This window comes from Melanerpes formicivorus, unplaced genomic scaffold (genome assembly GCF_026170545.1).
Source record: "Melanerpes formicivorus ecotype bairdi unplaced genomic scaffold, bMelFor1.0.p_v2 SCAF_1, whole genome shotgun sequence".
Taxonomy (NCBI): Eukaryota; Metazoa; Chordata; class Aves; order Piciformes; family Picidae; genus Melanerpes; species Melanerpes formicivorus.
Genome location: NW_027142353.1, coordinates 41,533,193 through 41,547,150, shown reverse-complemented (window position 1 = coordinate 41,547,150; position 13,958 = coordinate 41,533,193). Strand labels below are relative to the sequence as shown.

Here is a 13,958-nt window from a genome sequence, read left to right as displayed (position 1 = left end):
ATTATTATTACTATTTGTTTTGTTTAGTTTCATTCTAATATATTTGTGATCTTCAAAACATGTTTAGTTAGACACATGCACAAGGTAGCAAAACTGACAGCAGCGGATGACGTTATGCTGGAGCAATCACTTTTGCCAGGGTCAAAACATCCAAAGTGTCCCAAATGTTCACAGATTAACATAATTTAGAAATCGTTTCCTTCCTTTTTTTTTTTTTTTTTTTCCTTTTCTTTGTATGTGTGTTGGTTTTTGTTAACTGTCTCCTCCCACCTACTTTATCTTCCGCCGAGTCTATGACTTGTGGGTGCCTGTTTGCTACGGATGCGTGCGTGGGTGAGCGCCCGACCCAGGCGAGAGCCGGGCGCCCTCGCCCTGCGGAAGTCCCCCACCGTGTCACGCAGCACCAACGGCAGGCAAAGGCCGCTCTTTACCCGGCTCCCCCGGCAGCAAAGTCCCTGGGGGAAGAGGAAGAGATGAGCGGCGGGAAGAGGCTACAGCCGAGCACTCACAGACCTTGGGACAGGGGAAAGAAATAAAAATTAAAAACTAAAAAATAAAATTATTTAAAAAAAAAAAAAAAACACCAAACAAGAATAGCTGAAAAGAAAGAAGGCGGCCCCGCGGCCGGAGGAGGAGCGGAGGAGCAAAGCGGCGGTCCGTGCGGGTAACACACCCTCCCGCCGCGGGCACCCGGGGCGCGATGGGGTGGGGGGGCTGGTCTGAAGCGTGTCAGAGCCCCAGGGCCTCGGCGTGCTTGCGGGCCTTCAGCCGCAGGTCGGCGATGCTGGAGTTCTTGCTGTTGCTCTTTGCGGCGGCGGCCACCACGGCAGCGGCGGAAGCAGACTCGGCCAGGGAGGCGATGGGCAGCCCGAAGGGCGGAGGCGGGAACATCAGGTAGGGTGCGTGGGCAGCCAGGTGCGGGTGCAGGTGCGGGTGCGCGTGGGCCACGCCCTCCAGCTGCAGCTGCGCCTGGACCTGGGGCAGAGACGCGGCGTCAGACTCGCGGTGATGGACACCATCGATATCCCGCAACCTCCCGCGGCCGTCGAACCAGACCCCACTCCGCCTCAACCCTTCCCAGTAGTCCGAAGGCTGAAAGAGCAGCTTATCAGAAGAGACCCCCGCACGCAGGGGCGGGGCAGGAGCGCACCTAGCCGAAAGCATAGGGACACGCTTAACCGTCCTCGTATGGAAAAATAAATAAATAAATAAAATTTAAGAATAAATAAAATATGCGGCCCAAGACACGGGGGCCAACAAGTGCTAAATAGTTGTGTTTTTTGCTGTGTGGGTTTTTTTTTTTCTTTCCTCCAGGGATGTTTATTTATACCTTGCAAAAAACTCTTTGGCTACTGGTCCTTTATATCCCGGGTTGGTGTTTGCTTTGGAGCTTTCTCGTATACAAACACGTTGGGTTGACTGAGAGATTTCAGCTCCAGGTAGGTTCGGGAAGGAGTGGGGGAGAGTTTATTTATGTATTTAATTATTTTGGTCCAAATATGTCTTTTAAAAATCAATACAATTAATCTGTCAGCTCCACGTGTCTCTGAGACGCAGAAGGTGGTGGAGGGTCCCTTTGGGCGGAGAAAAATCGATTCCCCGATTAATTGACCAAAAAAAAAGCGAGGGGGGTGGGGGAGGAAACGGGGGGAGCCACAAGCAATGGCTAGGAGGTGGCTAGAAGCGGGACTGAATTTCGTCCTCGTCTTTCCCAACGCCCTTCTCACTGGAGGCTGCGCCCTCTCGCTCAAGAACCCGGGCCCCGCAGTGGCGCCAGTGCCTGCGCTCCGCGACTACTCAGGTCCCGGGTGGCCAGCCCCGCGGGAGAAGCCCCACCACCTCCCGGGCGGACGGCTCCGCCGAAAGGGACCAGGCCTCGACAACCCATCTGGGAAGGAAGGAGAGAACGACAGTTCAAGGGTCTCCATAATTTTTCCCCCTCTCTGTTTCGCCCACCAGGTGGGAAATACTCAGCCTTCTCTCACAGCACTCTCCAGCGCCTGGCGGAGACTTAAGAGCCTTGGGCGGACCGGGACAGGGCCGGTGCGTCCCTGCCAGGTGAGGGAGGGCCTGACAGGGCTCTCCCTAGCCCTCCCCGCCCCAGCAGGGCGATGCCCCCCCCCCCCCCCCCCCCCCCGGAATCCCAGGCCGCCTTTGCCACGTCTGCGGGCTGCCCTGGGGTCTTGAACCAGTCCATGGCACGGCAGCAGAGTGGACGCTGCACTGGCGGCGCCTCCCGGGGCCTCGGGACCCCACGCTTCGGCCCCCTCCCCGCACACGAGGGGCGCTGAGCTCCTAGCAGTCGGGCGGAGGCTCTTTCACGAAATTTTACAGTCTGTTTTTAATACGTGCCAACTTCTATATAAATGGCACTTGTAAACGTGTCCGGCTTCCTCCCGGGGAGAAAAAAAAAAAAAAAAAAGAGTCGGAGTTTGCTCGGGGAAAGGAAAATAAAACTGGAGCGAGCTAACTACCTGTTGGAAAGGCATCCTCAGGGCTCCCATATTCACGTAGGGGGCCACTCTGCAGGCGTCTAAATGGCTGGCAGTTCCTAGGATCACACCTGAGGAGAAAGAGATGGCCGGGTGAGCGGCGGCGGAGTCCCGAGGCCCCACAGCCACCACCCTTCAACTGTCCCGTACCTCTCACCCACCTTTGTGCATCTGGTTTTCCTGCTTTCGGCACTTTGCCCTCCTGTTCTGGAACCAGACCTATGAAAAGAAAATGCAAACAAAACCAAACAAAAAACAACTAACAAAAAGACCCGGAGGTAAATTAGGCAGCTACTGAAGGAGGGTCATCTCCGGGGCTAAGGATGGAGAGGAGAGGTAAGGGTCTCCGCACAACTTTACTGAGGTTTCTCCTCGGGAGCAGCCGCGGGGGAGAGTTCAGCCCCAGAGACGGAGTGAGACCGTCTATGTGCTGCGGTGGGGCTGTTTGAGGGGGGTTTGCTCTTTGGTGTGGTTTCTCAGCGGGAATTGAACATTTGGAGATCAGTAGCACCCTCACAGCCGGGGAAACCTGAAGCCGGCCGCTTTGCATCAAGTCTCCACGGTCTCCCTTGTCTCCCCGGGAGAGCAACGGCGGTCCTTGCGCCACCCGCTTGGAGCAAGGGGCCGCTCCCACAAGCACTTTTAAAAAGGCCACACGCAGGCCGGGTGCGACCATCTCTTCCTTTCCAGTCACTCCTCAGACATCTCGAGGACGGCTAGCGTGGACCAGCTCAGCCTCCGGGGTCTGATACCTAAGAGACCTGACCATCTGTTCTCTCCTAACCTGGGTTTGGAAGCGATATGGATCTCCGAGAAGATGCGAGATACTGAATTGGCACTTAAGGGTCTGAATCATTTCACAGAATCATAGAATCACAGGATGTGAGGGGTTGGAAGGGACCTCGAAAAATCATGTCGTGCAAGCTCCCTGCCAGAACAGGATCAACTAGAATAGGTCAAATGTTTTTTGGTTTGTTTGTTTGGGTGTTTTGTTGGTGGTGGTTTGGTTTTTTTACGGGCAACAACAAAAAATAGAATAGCCACAAAACACAACAAAAAATACCCAATACACACCGCTTCTGGGCAGACAAGAGTAACAGAGATGTTACTGGGCAGAGATGTGACGAAGGTCTTATGCCCCTACGCGAGAAATGCCTGTAATCAGTAATCCTGCCCCAATTCCAGCCGTCATGTCTCAAACAAGCGCAGCACTTCCAGCTACCGCTGCGCTGCGCCTCCCCTGCCTCCTTTCCAGGGCCCTTTCAGATCGTCATTACTTTCCCCCTCCCAAGGTGCTCTGTTTAGCAGCTCTCCCCAAAGGATTGTCAGAGGCACAAACCCAAATGTTTTGAGGACACTTACTCTTACACCAAAACCTACCGAGTAGGGACAAACATTGACTTTCACCGCTGATAAAATACTGTAGCTAAGTAAACACCTACAACCTTTGATATTGTTGCACTTGCCAAGAGATCATACGGTTAATTAATACTAACTGCACTTCCTACATCAAATTTTCCCTTCAAGCTTTCTTCAATTGCCTTAATGATGGTCATTTACAACGGAGTAATTAGTGCAAAGAAAGGCTTCCAAAGGCATTAATTACCTCGGGTACCTCAGTGATTTTCCTAAGTAGAAATTGGCCTTCTCTGATTCGGATCACCGTTTCTACTGCCTAGGGTGTCCGGGGGTGAGCGAGCAGAGGGCGTGCGGCTGCGGAGGTGGACCGACCGGCAGACTGCTCCCGTTTCCCCAGTCCCCTCTGGCCCGTCCTAAGAACAACCTTCCCCACGCTAACCGGGCACCGCTGCCCTGAAATACGCGGCACAGCACCAGCAGTGCACAATAGCCACGTTCAATACGCAAATATTAACAACACTCAGAGCTTCTTTTAACAAGACTGCTAGGGATTTATGCATTTCTCTCGTATATGAACATGCAAAATATCATCGCACTGTAGTGACAATTTTTAAATTTTTTTAAGGTTGTAAATCTTTGCAAGAAATCTCCTTCTGTGTGTTCCCCATGCACCATCTCCACCCCCAAAGGAGTATAAATTGTCATGAGAAATTTAAGCAGCGTTTAAACAACTTCTCTTGCAAATCAGAACATCTTTCAAACAGAAATTATATTTAAATCTGGAAAACGAAGTGCCCTTTCCCTTCAGCTACGAAAAAATAGGGTTATGAGGAATAAAAGTGATGAATTAGCCACTGCGTTAAGCGATAATAAATCAGGCTTGGTGTGATTCACGATCAATTCCAATTAGTCATGAATATGCTAAGTAAAGCACAGTACACTGTTTTAGACAGTTATTTCTTCATTAAGGATCACTCGGTGATTTCTTTCACAAATGCTCTAATCTGATTTCCTTTTGATTTCCATTAGAGACAGTGAATAATGACATTTAATTTAGCCCTGCACCATAAACCCAAAGATATTTGTTGTAATTGAATTACTGCCTGCTCCTCACTATGGTCTCATAACTTTCAATTATAACCCTGACAGCTGGGTGATATGAGTTTCCAGTACAACACTAAAAATAAAAGGTTAATAAGGACTAGCTACCATAGGAGCTTCAATTTATTTACAGCAAATTTCCACACTAAATTGAAACTATATCCTTTAACAGCAGGGGACAAGTGGCTCAGATAGGAATTAAAGAACAATTCTGAAAGTATTAAAAAAAACAAACCCACACACCACAAAACAAGCAACAAAAAATAACACCTTTCCCTTTTCCTCCCTTTTCCTTCTTTTTTTCCCCCCACTACCCTTCATTGACAGATATCGAACTCTCTGCTTATTTCCCCATTAATTAACTATTTGTCCTCCTTTCCCTCATGATATTTCTTTAATTTTTATTTTTATTTTCATCAGTAAAAGCTTATTTTATAAGATCACTACATTTATTCATTTTTGTGCTGCTGTTGTTCTCTCTCATAATCTTCCCCTGAATCAGGTGGGAATTTGGGGCTTTTTTGGTTGGTTGGTTTGTTGTTGCTTTGTTGTTTGGTTATTTTGGTTTTGTGTTTTGTTTTCTTTTCTTTTCTGGTGTTGGTGTTTTGTTTTGGAGCTTTGTTTGTTTGTTTTTGTTGGGTTGGTTTGGTGTCTTTGGGGGTTTTTTTGTTTGGGTGGGGTTTTTTGGGTTGTTTGGGTTTTTTTGTGGTGTGCTGTTTTAAGATTTGTAAGCACTTGAAGCACCAATTTTCCTGTAACTATGAACATCCTGTTAAGGTGCTGCTCAGTAATAAAGTACTTGAAAGAAATAGTGCAGAATTCAATTACAAGTAATTTATTTTTATAGAAACAGTACATCAAGGCCTTGGAAAGATATTACAGAGCCCAAGTAAGAAGATCTGGGAAGATGACAGAAGAGTTGATGTCCCCTTCAGCAAAAGTTTAATCTTTTCATTAATTTATATGGTGTGGTTAGATCAATCTTCTAGAAGAAAGCAGGCCAGCAGCATTTTGAATCCCTACAATATCCCCTGCAAGCTGCCCTCCCTAAGGCATATGCCCAGCACTATCCCTCGCCCATCTTGCTTTCTACTGAGGCAGGAGCAGACGGGAGAGATGAGCCTTAAGCAAAACAAAACCAAAAACAAACAAGAACAACAACAACAACAAAACCACCCTGGTCACTATTCATTTCGGGATTTGCCTTGTTCGCTAGGGAGCATCCTGCCTGCTCACTTGCCACGGTGGTTCGTGTTTAAGGAGGGGGACGAGGCAAACACCCTCCCCATTGCAGCTGAGGGCTGCATGCCTTGTCTTCCCCCTGTGGGTGAGAGTCGGGACGAAGACGTGTACCTGTGTCACACAGCCACAACCACACCTATAGGTACACACATGCACACGAGTATAGGCAGACACAGATATGCATGCGCATCTCCTTATCTCCAGGGTGTGAAGGCGTTTAGTTCAGAGGAGGGGTTGGCTTAATGACTTTCTTCTTGAGTTTTGGTTTGAGTCTATCAGGCCAAGAAGGGATTTCCTTCAGGTTTCTCCTTCTCTAGGCCTGCTCTTAGAGCCACAGGCTGATCTTATTAATTATTTCTAGGCTATTGGGCTTTTTATACAACATGTGTTTTGGGGATGCATTCTCTAATTGGCTTAAGGGGGGTGTGTGTTTTCCCCATGCATCAATCCAAAAATCGAATTTTAAAATAATCAATCTAGAGCCAACCAAAGAGACAGCTCTGACAGCCCCAAAACTACAGCATACAGGACCTATTTTCAAGGGTTTGAAGGCTAATTGGTATTTAGCTCTATCTGAGGTGGAATAGGAGGGACTGGGGAAGACTCCACCAGATGGGGTGCCATGCATTCATAGGCTTGCTGTGCAAATCAGAGTGGGCACCTTTCCCCCGGCGCTGGCTAATCCTGTCCCTCAGCACCCAAACCATCTAGCCTTATTCACAGTGATTGTTTTCTGTTCTAGATTTCCTCCCACTCCCCCACCCCACCCCATAAAAGGAGGGGTAAGAAAGTGAGGATTAAGGGATAGTTAATTGCACATTCGCAAGGCAAAATACAGTAATTTCTTAAAAAATGAAAAATTATTAGAGACTTATCAATGCTATCACTACCCTGCATACACACACCCCCAAGGGGAAAAAAATAAATCATTAAATCACCTTCCTAGGGAGTACAAGGCATGGGCAGATATCCCCAGAGCAGAGTTATTGTTTGACAGGACAGGTACATCAGATTTGCAAACAGCTTCCCCATCACACGTGTAGTCCCTGCCTTCATCTCCCCACTTTGGATTAAGTGGGGCGCTGTGCTAGTATCCACTGGCAGTTATGAAGGAGATGAGGGCATTTCCAGGAACAGAACCTTTCTCTTACCTGAACCCTAGCTTCAGACAGTCCCAGCCTCTGGCTTAGTTCCTCCCTCATGAAGGCATCCGGATAGTGTGTTTCATCAAAAAGTCTTTCCAGCTCATTCAGCTGCTCTAGTGTGAAGTTGGTTCTGCTTCTCCTTTGTTTGAGCTTAGTCTGTCCATCTTCATCTTCTGACTTCACATCTTCCCTCTTCTCTTTGCACTCATAGATCCCTGCCGGGAGGGGGAAGAGGAAAATGACACTGAGCCTCCTGTCGCACCTCTCCGAAGTTTCTCTCCGCAGCGCAAGGGGGTCTCCCCTCTCTTCATCCCCAAACTCAGCTCAACCTGTAGGAGCAACCGATGGGAGGGAGGGGGATGTCGCAACCCGGCCCCTGTAGGCCAGAAGGGCAAGTGTGGCTGTGGGTCAGGCTTGGGCTAGGGGCACCCGGCCAGGCTGAACCCCACTGCCAGTTCTGGGCCCAGGGATGGAGAGACCTGTGCTGCTTTGCCTGGCTGGTACCCTATCAGCAAAAATATGTATATAAATGTAATTTTCATTTTTTTTCCAGGATAATAAGAAAGCCATGCCATCAGCTGGCACAGACTGTTTGGGAAAGGGGCTGGTAGGGAAGCCAGCAGTCCCCTGATACATCCAAATGGTGGGAGAGGATTTCTCTGTAGCTGTTTTCTCCTAAAGTGAAAATGGTCATGCATGAAGCTTCCCAACACTGTTGTGGTAAAGCCACGCTGAAAACATTTTCCTCATAAGAGAAATTTTCCATGGGCCTGAGACCAAGATCGTCCCCCCCCTCTACACTTTATCACCCGTTCCTCCCCCAAAATACTGGGGGAGGCAGACCTGCACGGCCCGGTGTGGAGGAGTGGACTCACAGAACGTGGGTACACCCCAGACCCTTCAAATCAACAGAGCAATCTTTTTTCCCCCCCAGATCTTATGTGGCCCAAGAGAGCTGAGGTGAGCTTGCAATTGGCAGCAGCCCCTGTGCATGCCTGTCCCGAGCGAGGCTGCAGAGACAACAGGGGAAAACAGTTTCCCTTTTTTTTTTTTGTCTTGGAGAGGAAAATCTTTTTTGCTTTGGTAAATTATTTTTCTTTCCTTCTTTTGCCCACCTCCCCACTCCCTTTTTCTTAATTCCAGGGGGCTTAACGCACCCCACCATCCCTCTTTTAAATCTCGCAAACGAAAAGAGGAAATGTGTTGGAACAGAGAGCACTTCTGGAGGCTGAGCCAGCTTCCCTAGACACCATACACAGTCTCCCCCCTAGGCCAGGCCGCCCCACACCGGTGGAGGTCTGGAATGGGAGCCTACTCCGGCTGCCTCTTTTGTCCTGCTTCACCTTTTGGGTAATGTGGGGCTGCCTGGGGAAGCCATATCTCCAGAGGATCCTGAATTAAATCCTGTTTCCCTCACAAAATGCACACTTACATGTGTGTGTATGTATGTATACACAGACAAACATGAGCATGCACATAGATATTTGCATACATACTTAGGGACATGCTCAAATGCAAATGACTAACTGCAAATTATAAGTTAATGGAATATAATAAAATGTCCTGAACTGCATTTGTGCTTAAGCAGAGTGAGGACCTAAACCGAAGTGCTCGTTTTCACTTCCAAAATGAAACTGTCCCTGGCTGTCATCGCTCCTCCGGGCTCCCTATCTCCCACTTTGGGCTGGATTATCGGCTGCATAAAACTTAGGGATAGGTCTTGCCTCCTGAGGGAGTGTTTGATGGTGGGGTTTAAAGGGGTTTTGTTTTAATTTCTGCTGTAAGGGAAGCCCCTATGAAAAGACAAGGGTGCTAACATAGTATATGCCCAGGGAAAATCAGGAGTGCTCAAAAGCTCTGTCTCCTTTTGCTGATCTGCGACTACAACATGTCCATGATGGGTATGAAATATTAACTAGCATATCGGTGGGACTGAAATCACATGCCAGAATCAGTTGAAATTGGACTGAAACCTGGCATGAATTTAAACTGTCACAAGCATCTCAGATCTTTCCAACTCCTCCCTTCCATCCCCACCCCCAGCCCCTCTCCATAGATTAAATTAGCTAAATATACAAGCCAGAATTTCGATACACAGGGAAAGGGGAGAGTAGTAGAGACTTTGTGTTGTTGCTGTTCATTCGTATTGTACTTTTTTTGTTTTCTTTTTCATATTTTTTCCCCCGTGTAGCATGCCCTCTTTTCATTTTTTAAAACCATCTCCTTCATCAGTGATTCCTCCTGAACCCTCTCCTTTTGCAGTCTTTCTACCAGAGAAGGAAGATCAGCAGTGCTGTGCGGTATTGGCTTGTGCAGAAATAGGGATACCCCAACGTAGGATTATATCCTGTCCTTCCCTTTGGGGAGGGAGTGGAAGAGAGGAAGATACTAAATAAGCGTTTGGGCTGTAGATTAAATTGTTTTTTGCTCAATGATACATTAAACAAGGTCAAACAGTAGGAAACACCTGAAAGACTGGTTGTTGTTCCTCAACCTATTAACCGTTTTTTATTACCCCAAGCTAGCCAGTAGCTCCCCAGCTAGGTCCACCTGTCTAACTTGCCTAGAGACACTTTCTCAACTTTCTAATCCCCCGCCCTTTTTATTCTCTCCTTCCTCTGCGAGACTGTGCGGTATTTTTAGCTTGCTTGGTTAAAAAAAAATCTTTTAAAAATATTAATTTCTTTCCACTAAGAGAAGGGATGGCATTTTACCTCTCGGCCGGCGGTCCCAGCACCCCGAGGGGATGCTGTGCTGCCCTGGCCCAGGTGAGAAGGGCAGGCGAATGACCGAGGGACCAGAGAGCCGACTGGTGCCTATCTCCACAGGAATGCTGCGTCTTGCCCTGGCATCTCCCTTACAGCCAGGCTCTGCTTCTCCTGGCCGGCCGCGGCCGCTGTCTCAGACAAACTGACACAAGGCAAAATGTTCAGAGAGAGCCCCCTCCATATCCAGCTTTCTCCCAGAAGCATCATCATCCTGACGGCCTGGAAGCAGGCCCTTCTCTTAAGGCATTAAAACACCCCGAACAAGGCTTCCTCGTACAAAAATGCACAGATAGACAAAAATACCTGACGTCCTGCGCTGCCCCCATCCCCTGGGCGAACGAACGCCTAGTGCACCGGATCGATTTCGGATATGAACAGGAGCTAGCGGGGCAAGGTGGGAGGACCGAAGTTGCGACTTGTATTTTCAGGGCTATATTCACGTTACGCGTGCAGGCATACGCGCTTCTAAGCGCGTGTCCCCGCTGCTGCGGGAGGGAGGCGGCCGGAGGAGGGAGGAAGGGTGCGGGGGCAGAGCCCTGCCGGGGCCGAGGATGGGGTGACCGGGGCCGCAGTGGTCGGTTCACCCCCGCTGCGGAGCGCCCGAGGCGGCCGAGGAGGGGGTCGGGGTTTCCTGCGAGGGGCGCGGGGCAGAGGGCGCCCAGCCCCGTTCTTACCTTCCGCCGTCCTGCCTGTGTTGAACTCTTTCAGTTTGTCCTTGTCGCTCTCTACGTGATCTTTGAAAAGATGCACCGGGCAATGGTTGCTGCTCTCGGTCATGTCCTGCAGGCTAGAGTCAGAGTTTCCAAGCTCCCTAGAACGTGCCAACCCACTCTCCAAAACTTCCCTGTACGTGATCGTCTCTTTCTTGTTGCTGCTGCCACTGCCGCTGCAGCTCTCTTTGCTTTTCTGGTCGAAAGATTTGGATACAAAAGCCGTAAGTTCTTCCATGGCTGCCCGGTGATCTTATCCACAGAGATCCACTTGTTTTCAGTCGGAGATGTGGCCGTCCTCCGCACGCTGTTTTTGCACGTAGAAGATGGGCTGTATAGGGTTAGATCACTCCTGCTGTTATTTATGCCTTTCAATTTGAGATCACACTATTTATACATGGCTACCTCAGCCCAACCCCCAGCTCTCCCTGTCTCCAGCAATTACTGACTGCTCCATAGTCGCAGGCGGACTCCTAGCAGCTATCTTCCCCACCTCAGTCCAGCAATTGGCTTTCTTTTCATTTCATCACTCTTTGGCTTCTTTGCACCTTGATTTAGGGAGGCAAAGAGGCAAAAGCGAAAAAGAGGGGGAGAGAGAGAGGAAGAGAGAGGAATAAAAGAGAGGGGGGCGGAAAGAGGAAAACATGAAAATAAGTATCTGCATTCTGTAAACGGGTTGCACAAATGAAAGGCGAGGAAGACTTAATTGATTGTAAGGACATCCTGTGCGTGGCAACACTGAGTGAAAACGGACCTAGCTAATCAAATAACTGTGCTCCTGCAATTAAATGTATCGCTGTCAAGAGGAAAAGAAAATGAATGTTCAATAAAGAAAGGTAATGAATAAAAAGCTGGAGATGTGCATTTGTTGTAATCATTGGAAATTCTACCTGATTTGCTATTTAGATAATTTTGCTTAAGTAAATAGTCAAAATAATCGGAGAACCGAAAATACTGGTTTAAACATGTTGCCTGTTCTGGTGGGTGGGTGGGCGCGCGGAGGGGGACGTGTGTTGCACTTAAACAAGTTGAGAGGTGTCTTGGAGATTCGTGTCGGTGTGTTCGGAGGATTTAGAAGGAGTTGCTTAGCTGGGGGGGGGGTGGGGGGGGAAGAGTGCTATGCATAGGTAGAGGGGCTCTCCAGATGCGAGTAAATGTTGCAGGATCTATTTTCTTGTTTACTGTTATTATGTCGTCTGAAGAGACTTTGGGGAAAATTAAAATATAAAATGTTTCGTTGGATATAGAGCTATCCTGCTGCGTGCAGCAGAGAGGTAATTTGTTAACACTAGTTTTTGTACACGGCAAACAGAGCATAAAATCGTCAAATGGTCTCTTTTTTTTTTTCCTTTTTTTTTTTTTTTTTTTTTTTAACGAAACATATCCTGCCGGACTTGAGATACTACTGGCAATAACTTCCCCACCTTGTTCTTGGTAGGCTGTTATTCTGGGGGAAGTCCAGGAATAATTATTCTCCTGTGTGCTTGAATAGCTGCCTGAATTTCATCTCCAGATAACGGCGCCGGCGTTTCTAGCGCCTCTCCACCCCGTTTGATCCTTAGCGGAGCCGACTTTCCAGCTATTTATTGTTACCTCCTCTCCTTGGGCTTTAACGCGAAAGGTTATTCAGTATTTGGAGGAATTTCGTCTTCTTGTCGTTTGGCTTTTCACGTCCTTCTCATTGCCTCGAGCTCGAGATAATCAGACCCCATCACCACGCCACCCTCTGCTCCGAATCATGACCAAAGGAGGCTCCTTGCTGGAGCAAGAGGCCATTGTTTCTTTTCCGGGGGAGCGTGGGACTGCTCTGAAAATTACCAGAACATTAAAACGCTAGAAATATTTTTAATTAATCCAAAGGTGCCCCCCAGCACCAGAGTTAACACCTCCGCAGGAGGAGGGGGAAAATAATAATCGAGGAAGTAATTAATAAAGGGCTTTTAAAAAAAATCAGTCTCGCCCTGTGCGAATTTAAAATTATTATCTAGGGGACAAGGATTGATCATTTGATCTCGGCACTGCGGATATCCCTGACATTTATTATATTGTTGTGTCTCGGTGGCATCCTTCCTCCAGAGTTCATTTAACAAGTGAGGGAGCCGAGGAAGCTCTTACAACTTAACAAACAGGTCTTGTCATCGTAAACGCCAATCAAATTCCAGGCTCTAATGTATATCACACGGCACCACGTAAATAATAAAGGAAAACGATAGACGTGGAAGTAACGAATGGCTAAGAGAAGATCCTGGCACGACACGCTGCTTGTGCCTCTCCTACTCAGTCCGCCTGTGTCAGGGTTCGTTGTGGGTTGTCTCACACGCTGGTGAAGCTGTGCGAGGGTGTCACAGATCCACGTGTGGACACCGGCACCCTTTTCCTCAGGGGAGAGGCTCCGCCGCACTGCGCCGGAGCTCAGCCGCCGCCGAGGAAACTTACCCGTGACCCGCTCGACCGTCATCGACCCCCTCCCTCCCCGTGCCTGTCTCCCTCGCAGCAAACAGTAAATAAGGATAAATATTTACTAACTCTGCTTCCCTCTCCGTTTCCCCGGCCCCACTGTGGCACGGTGCGCTTCGGCTTTCCCGAGCTGCTGGACTTTACATGCCGTCCTCCAGATTCCCCCCTTTTCCTCCCCCTCGCCTCCGTCCCGCTCTCCTCCCCGCTGCTCCCCCCTGCGCCCAGCCCCACGCCTGCAGCCCACAGTTCTCCCGGAGATTCCCCGATGCAGCTGCCGGGGCTCCTGCCACCGAGGACAGGGACAAATCCAGACTCCCTAAAACAGAACTATAAAGCCCTAATGCCTCCCCCCTCTTCTTATCCCTCCCTCTCCACTTCCCGACAGCGCGGGGGCGTCCGGTGGGAAAGCCATTTACCCCCCTCTTCTAGGCTCCCGCCGCCCGCGGGGCGCAGCTCGGCTTGGGGCAGCCACTGGGCGCACAAATAGCGCAGCAATCCGCGGCTCACTCGACGGCAGCGCGGAGGCCGCCGGCGGGGAGCCCTGCAGAAACGGGGGGAACTTGCCTCAGACTCGCTCCCAAAGCGAAAAGCGAAACAAAGCACCGGAAAGGGAAAGGGGGTGTGGGTGTGGTGTGGAGAAAAAAAAAAAAAAAAAAAAAAAAAAAGGAAAAAAAGGGGGGGGGG

At 49.2% G+C, this 13,958-nt stretch overlaps 1 protein-coding gene across 1 annotated transcript; it reads right to left on the bottom strand.

Annotated features, from left to right (window-relative positions):
- Window positions 1–591: 591 nt before the first annotated feature.
- SHOX (SHOX homeobox) lies at window positions 592–11,114 on the bottom strand. The gene is made up of 5 exons (XM_068138818.1): window positions 10,782–11,114; window positions 7,346–7,554; window positions 2,654–2,711; window positions 2,475–2,563; window positions 592–975 (listed from the first exon to the last, which is right to left on the bottom strand). The coding sequence occupies exons 1-5, from the start codon at window positions 11,053–11,055 to the stop codon at window positions 730–732; spliced, it is 876 nt and encodes a 291-aa protein (XP_067994919.1). The 5' UTR covers window positions 11,056–11,114; the 3' UTR covers window positions 592–729.
- Between the last annotated feature and the right edge of the window lie 2,844 nt (window positions 11,115–13,958).